Source organism: Balaenoptera ricei, chromosome 3 (assembly GCF_028023285.1).
Source record: "Balaenoptera ricei isolate mBalRic1 chromosome 3, mBalRic1.hap2, whole genome shotgun sequence".
Classification (NCBI taxonomy): Eukaryota; Metazoa; Chordata; class Mammalia; order Artiodactyla; family Balaenopteridae; genus Balaenoptera; species Balaenoptera ricei.
In genome coordinates, this window is record NC_082641.1 from 175,395,340 (window position 1) to 175,405,003 (window position 9,664).

The following is a 9,664-nucleotide window of genomic DNA, read 5'->3' on the forward strand; positions in this document are numbered from 1 at the left end:
GAGCGCAAACTCCCGGTCACATCGCGAAATGGCGGCTTGGACTGTGCCTGACACACAGTAGGCCCTCAAAAGCAAAAAGGGTTTTTTGAATAAATAACCCACAGGGTTGGGATTCGAACCCTGCGTTGCTTCTGCATCGCAGACTGAAACAGATGGAGCCAGAGTCCTTTATAAAAACTTTATTGGGGAAGGGGGGTAGAAAATGGGGGGTGACGCCCCTGGAATTGAATAAATAAATAAAATTAAATAAATAAATAAATAAATAAATAAATAAATAAATAAATAAATAGAACAATAAATAAGCCCCCGTGTGAGTCTGGGGGGCGTCCCCCGGCCCGCGGGGAGAGGGGAGCGGGCTCACGCTGACGTCAGCTGGATGGCAAAGACCTCGCCCCCCGCCGGCGCCTCGGCGGTGCCCGCAGCCTCAGTTGCACCTTCGGCGCCCCCGCCCCCGCCGGCGCCGGCACCCGCGCCGTTGAGACACACGGCCTCACCCGAGCTCTCGGCCTCCTGCACATTATATTCGCCCTTCTTGCAGGCGGTGGACTGCACGTAGAAGGCCAGGCCGGCCCCCGCGGCCAGCAGCGCCGCTCCCCCAGCCGCGCCGCTCACAGCGACCCATAGCCACGGACCTGCGGGGTGCAGACGCTCAAAGAAGGTGGTCGAGCTCCCCCCGCCCGTCCAACACGCCAAGCCCGGGCCACTTCTGCCCCTTCCCACAGGCATGAGGTCAGTTCTCACGCGCCTGGCAGGGAGCCCCAGGGAACCCAGCCTTGGAGGAAAGGAGAGACCCCAGTAAGGCCACCCCAGTTCGGGTGAGGCCCCAGACCCATTTTATGGTCCACCCCATCACAGGGAGGATATAAGCCCCTAGCCCCCGAGATACCCAGGAAGTCAACCAACTCTCCTCACCCTCAAAAGGATGGTGGGGTGGGGGAAACCCAGTCATTGCTCCACCCCAGAAAGACCCCAGCCAGCCCCAGAGATACGCGAAGCAGGAGCAGGATCTTGCTGGGCCCCCACCACTATCCTCTGCCCCTGTCCCTCTCCAAACCCCCTTCTCCACAGCCACACGGTGGAAAGTGAATTGCATCAAGCCTTCACCACGCAGAACCCACGCAAAGTTAAGTCCCTCCTCACAGCAGTCACAGCCCCGAAGGTTCCCTTCCCTTGGGCTCCAGTCAGCTCCCTCTCCTTCCACTTGCCACCCCCAACGCGCCACCAAAGCCCCAAGGGCGCCCCTAATTTCCACCCTGGCTCACTTCTGTCTCATCTGTGGGTACTGAGAGGGAGGCAGGGACGGGGTCAAGAGTCCCAAGGCGCAGGTCACAGCCCCCTGTAGATCCCTCGCCCAGGCCCCCCCCCTCCCCAGCTGCTACTTACCAGCCACGCGCACGGTGATGCGCCGGGTGTGGCGCCCATGCGCGTTGGTGGCTGCGCACTCATACTCGCCGCCGTGGCTGCCCATAGCGCCCGCCACGCTCAGCGTGCTGTTGTTGCTTGACAGGCCGATGTTGAGCGCCCCCGGGGGCGCACGCCAGCTGATCTGGGCTGGGGGCCAAGCCTCGGCTCGGCAGGTCAGCGTGAAGTTCCCGCCTGGCCGCACGCCTCCTGGAGGCGAGGCAGCCAGCTCGGCCACGACGGGGCGGTCTACGGGGGACAGGAGGTTGAAGGGGCCAGCCGCTGACCGAGCGCCCCCTTCTGAGACCGCCCCTCCTGAGATGAGCAGGCGAAGATCCTGCCTCGCTTCAGAGCCCCCTCCCCCTACGACTGGACTGCTGTCGGGACTAAAATCCTGAGCCCTGCTTCACTGAATGGAAGGAGGTGGGGACCCACGCCAGGGCCCTTCAGACCCAGAACTTGAGGGTGCGGGGGCGGGCTCTTGTTCCCTAGAGTTTTCATTACCCTTAACATTTCATGTTAAGGTCAGGATTCCTTGTCCCCGGAAATGGGACTAGGGAGGTGCCCTTGAACTCCCCCGGGGAATCCCACCTCCTTTAGTCACTGTTCTAGAGACCGGATGCCCTCTATCTGGTGCTGCCCGCAACTCACATTCCACGCCCACGGTGACGATCCGGGCTTCAGTGCCGTGCGCGTTGGTGGCCAGGCAGTGGTAGATGCCTGCATCCTGTCGGGACACGCGCAGCCGCTGTGGCCGGGGCGCGCCCTCCCGGGAGCAACGCACTTGTGGGGAGGGGCGACCCCGGGCGGAGCAGGCCAGCGCAGCAGCCTCGGCGCCTTCCAGCCACGTCTGGTGACTTGGGCAGGTAGATTCATCCATTTGCGGTGGCGCTGCAAAACAGCCATGGGGTGGGGGCGGGGGGGCTCGTTGTTCAGGGAGAAGCCGGGACCTGGAACACCCCCTACTCCCCGCCCGCCTGGGCCTCGCTCACACTCCGCGCTCACGGTGACCATCTTGACCACGGAACCGTGCTGATTGGTGGCGTTGCAGATGTAGGTTCCGGGTGCCAGTTCTCTAGGGATTTGAGGGGCTCTGGGACCAGGGTCTGGGGGTGCCAGCGGCAGCAGCACCCCCTCACTGGTGCCTCCGGAGCCAACGCACTCCACACTTGGCTCTGGCTTCCCATCCACCTCACAGGAAAACAGTCGCCCAGATCCTTCCACCCATGTCCAATTGCTAGGGCAGCTCACCTCCTCAAAACTGGGGCCATCTGGGGGACAGAGGGACTGGACGTCAGGACAGGGTTATTCTGACGTACCCCATCTTGCCCTGTGTCGTCCCCACTCACATTCCACTGTGACGGCGACATTTTTGGCTGCAGACCCTCGAGCATTAGTGGCTTCGCAGCGGTAGGTGCCCGCGTGCTCCCGGACCACACGCAGTAGGCCCTCGACGACCCTGGCTTCCCCAGAGCGCACACAGTTCACGCTGGGTGGCGGGACCCCATGGGCCACACAGCTCAGGGAAGCCTCTGTTCCTTCCAGCCAGGTAATACGTTCAGGGCAGCCCACACTGTCCAGCGCTGGTGCGTCTAGAGAGGGGAGTGTTGTTGAGTTTTGGGGTTTAGGGACAGGTCTAATGTCCCTGGACCCTTTTTCCCATCCCAGGCGGGTAGGCTACGCTCTGCACAGGGACACCGAAGCAAAGGAGTTTCTCTCCAGTCAAGCCGTGCACTGTTTTGGGACTTCCTGAGCCCTGAAGTGTGCTTTTTTTTCCTGATTCCTACAAAGTGCCCACAGGACCCTCCGCAGTCTTTAGCTTAAAAATTGTTAGCCAGTTTGGAGCACCCACGTTTCCAAGACTCAGCTCAAACGCCAGGCCGCAGGCCCCTGTGGACAAGTCCACCCCTTCCCCTCCATCCTTCTCTAAGATCTTGCCTTAAGCCGGCTCACCATCCCCTTGCCTTTCTCAAAATCCTGCTCAAAGGCACGCCTCAGACCCTGTTTCCACCCTCCTCTGTAGTCAGGCCACCCCTAGACCCTGAGAACCAGACAGAGGTGCGCCCTATGCACCTCCACTCACACTCCACCGTCAGAGTCACGTCCTTGACCGCCTGGCCCTGGACGTTGGTCGCGGTGCAGCGGTAAGTTCCAGCGAGCGCGCGAGTGACCGGACCCAGCAGGCCCAGGGCCAGCACCGCCCCGCCGTCGGGCCGCGCGCAGTGCACCGAGGGCTCTGGGTTTCCGCGGGCCTCGCAGCGCAGCGTCTGCTCTGGTCCCTCTGGCCATGTCCAGCTCCTGGGACAGTCCGAATCGTCCAGCCGGGGGGCGTCTGCGGGCAGGGGCATGGGATACAAGAGGCTAGACGCGGACCGTGGGGAAATCCTCCACTTCCATGACACGGCCAGAGACCAGGCAGGCGGAGGTAGGCTAGAGGTTAAAGGCCAACTCACATAGGACGCGCAGCTCGGCGCTCTCGTTCTTGCTCAGGGTCTCCCCGTCAACTTCGAGGGTGGCGTCGCAGAAGAAGACACGCCTGTCGTCGTTCTCGGTGGCGTTTAGCTGGAGCTGGGCGGGCTGTCCCGGGACCGCGGCCGGAATTCCGTCTAGTGTGACTAGGGCTCGGGCCCCGGCTGCGCAGCTTACTGTCACCATCTTCCCCTCGGGGGCGTTGGGCTCGGTCAGGGTCAGGAGGGGTTCCGGGAAGCCTGGGGGCGGGGCGTTGGCCGGGAGACCACTGACCATGCCCCTCCTGCGGTTCAAGGCTGCCCCTTATCAGCCCGAACCTTCCCCACTTCAGCCAAACCGTGGGTACCGTGCCCTGCCCCTCGGGCTGTTCAGGCTCCTCTCCCTTCTCGCCCCGCCCCCTTGAGGTGGTCAGGCCACATCTCTAGGGATCCTTGTCGGGTTTGCGACCTTCCCCTTTGGGCAGCTCAGACTCCGCCTCTCCAGCTACTATTGTCTTCCACCTGCCCCGCCCCTTCGGGACTCTCGGTCCATGTCTATTCTGATACCAGGGCCCCACCCACTATTTGCCCCGCCTTCGCCTTCCTCTGGCTCCATCCCCGAGCCGCCGAGGCCCCACTTCACTAGCTCTTACTGTAGACAGTCACGTTCTCTTGGGTCTCTCGACTCTCGCCCCCCAGGGTCACGTTGCAGACCAGCTGCCTGGCGCCCTCCTGCTCTGCGCTAGCTGTGGCTGTGGCAGTGGCCATGAGAGCGTCCCCCTCGAGGGTGACATCGGGACTCAGCCTCTGGTCCCCCAGCACCAGGTAGACCTCAGCCTCCGAGGCTGGAAACAGCCCGTCCATGGCGCAGCTTACGGGTCCTTCTGAGCCCACTTCCAAGAGCCGGGGGGCAGCGAGGCGAGGGGGTTCCGGAGGCAGGGCTGGGAGTAGAAGAACAGAGCTTGAACTTATGTATTGAACGCTCAATATGTTCTAAGCGCTTTACAGGCACTCTATTATGGTATTATCCTCAAGGCACAGAGAGGAAAATAACTTTCAGCTGGTGAGTGTTAGGGTAAGAATTAGAATTCAGATTTCTCTGCCTCCAAGCTTCTTAAACATCGGCCCGACTCCCCTTGGTCCCCTTCTCACACCCACTCACCGAAGGTTCGGAGCTCTCTGGGGGCTGAGCTGTTTTCAAACAGCCCCAGGCCATGCGGCCGAAGGTCCAGCTCCGCACGGCACGAGAAATTGGCCCCATGGTCCTCCCTCCGAGCCAGTACCGTGGCTGTGAGCACCGCACCCCGCGCTCGGGGTGGCTCTCCGGAGAAGCTGCGGCGGATCAGCTCCTGGGCGCCCCGCAACAGGGTCAATGTGAGACTCCCACGAGGCCCAGCGCCGGGGACCCTACAGCTCAGGGTGAAGTTCTCGCCCACTGGCTGCCAGGCAGGCAGCGGCACCAGTTCTACACGATCCGGCCGTTCTGCAAGGGGGGAACCACGGCTGTTGGAAATGCCAGGGCTCAGCACGACATGGCTTGGAACCCAGGGGCCAAGAGGGGCAGGGCGTGTTGATCCAGAGGGTGGGGCCTGTAGGAGAGGACCCCGTGACCCAGGGGGCGGGGCCTGGAAGGGAGGGAAAGTAGCTTGGCCTCTGAGAACTCACGAAAAGTGCGAATGAGCCCACGCGCCTGCAGTGTGCGTCGCGCGCAGCGGAAGAAGCAGACGGGCTGGGTCTCCGGCTCTCGGATGTCCACCAGCTGCCGCGCCAGCCAGCGCAAACCCCTCTGGGTCCCATTCCGGCGCAGCGAGGTCTCCAGGCCACCGCGCTCGGGCCGTGGGCAGTTGGTGCTGCAATTCAGCCACAGCGATCCCCCGCGTTCCACGAGCGCCACGCGGGGCTGTAGGTCCGCCCAGAAAGGCTCTTGCGCGACCACTGCCCGGAGAAACGCGAGCTCAGCCTGGGAGCCACCTCCCTGAGATCTAAGAGCCCCTATGGAGACTCAGGATTCCCAGGGAACGAGCAGAGGCCACAGCCAGGAGTCCCAAGTCCTGCCCAGGTCTCAGGTTTACAAGCGCGCTCCCACGGTCCAGACCTCGAGGGTGTCTCTGGTACATGGCAGCGGAGAGCCCTTCTCTCCAAGGTGCGGATGGAGTGACGGGGAAGAATGGGGGGAGGGGAGAGATGAGATGAAACATGGGGTTTTCAACGCACACAGCAATGCTGGGAAGAGGGGACCCCAGGTGGGGGAAGGGAAGCGAACTGGTTCTCACGGTTCTCGCCCGGAGAGGGGAGACGACTGTGGTTGAAGCGAGGGCAAAAGAGAGATGAGGCTGAGTCAAGCAAGGCTAAGGGAGGATTCCAAACCCGGGTGAAGAGTACGGAGAGAGGACGCGGGGCTGGGCTCATGAAAGGAACCGCGGGAACAGCCGATGGACTCGGTTGCCAGGGCTCCGGGTGGAGCGGGAACAGCGCCTCGGAGTCACGGCAGTTGGTGAGATTGGGTCTTCGTGGATTTCGAGTGGTGAAGATGCCAGTCCGTGGACCATGGTGCATAGCAGAGCGTGAGGAGGTACCCCGGGAGGGGACAGGGGAGATAATGGGGTCTCCAGAGCTCGAGGCTGGGTGCAGAAGAGCACCCAGGATCTCGAAGAAGGTAGGGTAGAGACCTGAGTGAGCGAGGAGTCAGGAAGCTTGGTCTCCAGTGTGTGTTGGGGGGGGAAGAGGGATAGAGAAGAAGGCCCTGGGCTCAAGGTGGGGGCAGAAGCGTGGGAGCGAGGCGAGGGCGCAGCGGGGAGGGGCTTGTGGCCGCTTCTCAGGTCCAGAAACTACGACCCCGCCCTGTCCACCCTGAGCCGGACCGGCTCTTACCTGAGAGACCGAAGAGCCCCAGGCCCAGGGCAGCCCAGAGGCCGAGCAGTGCCCGGTGCAGCCCTGGCGAGGGTCCTGGCATCGCCGCCGCGGGGGAAGCGCAGGAGGCGAGGGGAGCGCGAGCGCTGAGCTGGGCTAGAGGACTGCGCGGCGCGGCGGGTGGGGTGTGGAGGAGGCTGAGTTGCGCTTGGGGATTGGTTTAACGTTGGTAACTTGGTTTCCAAGGAGGGGGCGGCAGCAGAGGCGGCGCGGGGAGGGCGGGAAGGCGAGCGTGCACCAGGCTACCGGCCTTGATGAAGGCGTGCTGGCAGCGGCGGCGACGCTGAGGTGGTGGGGATGCAGGGTTGCCCTTCTCAAACCCCCACCCCACCCCTTGCTTAGATGCTATGATAATGAGCTGGACTCCGAGCTCCGCCTCCACATTTAGCCCCTCCCACCAGCCCCCCCCCCCCCTTGGAGCGGAGATGGGTTGGGGGCTAGGAGAGATTTGAGACGCGCAGGCTGGGGATGAGAAGGCTCTAGGGGAGGATGTGGGGACGCCTCCCTCACCGATCCTTCCCCTTTTAACCCCTGGGAGCTGAGGGTTACAGCTACGCCTCTAGTCTTTCTCTGGCTCCGCCCCCGCACGCGACAGAAGGGGCGGGGACGAAAGTGACAGCGAGTTGGGAACATGTGTGCGTGCGCGCAGCGTTCTCGGGCGTCTAAATTAGGGTCGGCTCGGCTCTGGGTCTGTATTTACCCAGCGTGCAGCGGGCACGTGTCTACGCGACTTGTGTGAGCAGGAGCCGCCAAAGAGCGCCTCTGAATCCGCTTTCTGCTCGGCGGGCGGGGCCCTGGACCACGCGGGCCTTGCCAGGTATCCACTGCAGGCCCCGATTCTGTGTCCACGCGAGACCAAGAGACCAACTGTGATACTTTTGACTCCGCATCTGGGTTCCAGGTTTGGACACCCTCCATGTGCTCACCAGACCCGGTGACTATCAGGGACGTTTCCAGGATGCGAATCTGTGACATACACCCCCCCCCCCACCCCACCATCTGGTTGCTCCTTCCCCGCAGTCAACACATGGGTATCTTTTCTGCGTATCCACGTCCCTCACAATGTACATTTGACCCAGCCCACCTGTGCTCTCACTCCCAGAGCTAGTGGTGAACTATGGGGATTAGTTCTCTCCCCACGCCTGCCCTCCAGGAAAGTGCAGGGTCTAAAGGGGGGGGGCAGGAAACTTAACATCCAATCAGAGCTGCTGCGTGGCAGCGCTGGAGCCAATCAGGAGAAGCCATACCATGAACCAGCCTTCCCACAGGCTAAAGCCCCCCTGGGCCCAGGCCTTGCCCCTCTGCACCGCACTGATAATGCCCGAGGGAGAGGTTTTTACTACGTCGGCTGGGAATGCAGAGGGAATGGGGCTCCGGCAAGGGAGACCAGAGTGAAAAACCTCAGGTGCCCTCAGGGAGACAGGAATTTGGAGAAAATGATAGAGGCAAGGCCAAAAAAGAAGACCACTTCAGTCAGAGGAGGTGCACTAATGGGGGACCTTTATGCCCAGGGGCAGAAGCTGGCTGAGGAAGGCTTTATTGATCCAGGCAAGGTTCCCCCAAATGTTCCAGATTCCTCTTTCCTCCAGCTCAGCCAGCATGGACCACTGCCTCTATGCCCGAGACTTCATCGATAGGTACTTTCTCAGGCAGAGGGCCCCCACTACAAGAAGGATCCCCACAAGGGCTGCGATGGAGGTGGAGGCCAAGGCTTTGGACGCAGGGCTCCAAGCTGGAGACAAGAGGGGAGAATTAGGAACAGAGCACTTGGAGGTGTGAGGACCCGCATGGACATGCTCTGGCTTGGCCCACATAACCCTTCCCCACTCTTCCCAGGATTATAAGGGTGCCTCACCGAGGACCGGCAGCGCCACGGGTGCCGAGCTACTGAGGACCACCAGGCCATCGAGATTGAGGCGGGCGTGGCAGGTAACGGGCTGCCCGAAGTCACTGGGCCTGGCGCGTAACGCGTAAGTCAGCGTCACGTTGGCCAGATCCCGGCCGGTGAAGCGCTCCAGGCTCTCGGAGTAGATGACCCGGCCACCGCGCCTCAGAGTCACCACCAGGAAGCCCACGGGGAACACGTGCGTCACATGGCAGCGCAGAGTGTACTCACTGCCCATTAAGACCGGAGGCTCCAGGATCACGCTGCGTGGCTGTTCTAAAGCAAGAGGGGGCCGCTGGGCAAGGTCCGAGGGCTCCCCCTAGCGCGACTGTCAGTTACCCCCGCTCCGTCCTCCTCCCCTCACCCCAGCCAGGCCTGAGCCCCCGTCCCTCACTGTAGGCGGTAATCCTGGCGGTGGCCCCCCGCGTTTCTCCCGCGCAGGTGACGAAGCAGTGCACATCGGAGCTCCAGGCCCTCACATCCAGCAGCTGATAGGATACCCAACCGGGCCCACTGAGCGTGTCGCCTCGCCGCAGCTCGGTGCGGAGGCTGGAACCCTCCGGTCGGGGGCAGCTGCTGCTGCAGTTGAGCCACACTGAGGCCCCCGGCGGCACGGCCTTGAACTCGGGGCTTATGCGCACCCAGAAGGGTGCTGAGGTCTCCGGGGGCGCGGGAGAGAGGCCTCCCGGGCCTTGTGTCCGCGCACCCCAGCGCCTCCGCGCGCTCCCGCCTCGCGGGTAGGAGGGCGACAGCAAAAGCAGCAGCAAGAGGAGGAGCAGAGACCCCATGGCAAAAAGCCCGGACTGAGGGGCCCCGCGCCAGGGAGCCAAGGCTGGCTCTGGAGATAAGGAGGCCCGCAGCACCGCCTCCTCAGCCCCACCCCGGGGAGAGAGAGACAGAGGCTCCGAGGGGCCCCGGAGCCCTGCGGTATACAGCCCACTCCCACAGCTTAAGAATGGGATTCTCCACCCCATTCTAAACCAAATGTCATCGTGTTTTTCTGGAGAGGGATCTTTAATTT

General features: G+C 62.6%; 2 protein-coding genes across 2 annotated transcripts; both read right to left on the reverse strand.

The window, feature by feature from the left end:
* Positions 1–214: 214 nt before the first annotated feature.
* Positions 215–5,965, reverse strand: ICAM5 (intercellular adhesion molecule 5). Its single transcript, XM_059919171.1, has 11 exons — positions 5,944–5,965; positions 5,514–5,783; positions 5,011–5,331; positions 4,502–4,789; positions 3,855–4,109; positions 3,485–3,733; positions 2,751–2,993; positions 2,394–2,672; positions 2,053–2,292; positions 1,384–1,650; positions 215–632 (listed from the first exon to the last, which is right to left on the reverse strand). Exons 1-11 carry the CDS (start codon positions 5,963–5,965, stop codon positions 358–360), a joined length of 2,709 nt encoding a protein of 902 aa, XP_059775154.1. The 3' UTR covers positions 215–357.
* A 2,283-nt stretch (positions 5,966–8,248) lies between these two features.
* Positions 8,249–9,431, reverse strand: ICAM4 (intercellular adhesion molecule 4 (Landsteiner-Wiener blood group)). Its single transcript, XM_059919834.1, has 3 exons — positions 9,038–9,431; positions 8,614–8,919; positions 8,249–8,490 (listed from the first exon to the last, which is right to left on the reverse strand). Exons 1-3 carry the CDS (start codon positions 9,429–9,431, stop codon positions 8,372–8,374), a joined length of 819 nt encoding a protein of 272 aa, XP_059775817.1. The 3' UTR covers positions 8,249–8,371.
* Between the last annotated feature and the right edge of the window lie 233 nt (positions 9,432–9,664).

What these genes read in the sequence shown, in the direction of transcription:
- ICAM4 (XM_059919834.1), bottom strand. Translation starts at nt 9,431, where the DNA reads ATGGGGTCTCTGCTCCTCCTCTTGCTGCTGCTTTTGCTGTCGCCCTCC. An exon ending in CGCCAGGATTACCGCCTACA is followed by an intron (nt 8,920 to 9,037) that starts GTGAGGGACGGG and finishes CTCTTGCTTTAG; the next exon opens with AACAGCCACGCAGCGTGATC. An exon ending in CGTGGCGCTGCCGGTCCTCG is followed by an intron (nt 8,491 to 8,613) that starts GTGAGGCACCCT and finishes TCTTGTCTCCAG; the next exon opens with CTTGGAGCCCTGCGTCCAAA.
- ICAM5 (XM_059919171.1), bottom strand. Translation starts at nt 5,965, where the DNA reads ATGTACCAGAGACACCCTCGAG. An exon ending in GTACCAGAGACACCCTCGAG is followed by an intron (nt 5,784 to 5,943) that starts GTCTGGACCGTG and finishes TTCTCCGGGCAG; the next exon opens with TGGTCGCGCAAGAGCCTTTC. An exon ending in CAGAGAGCTCCGAACCTTCG is followed by an intron (nt 4,790 to 5,010) that starts GTGAGTGGGTGT and finishes TTCTACTCCCAG; the next exon opens with CCCTGCCTCCGGAACCCCCT.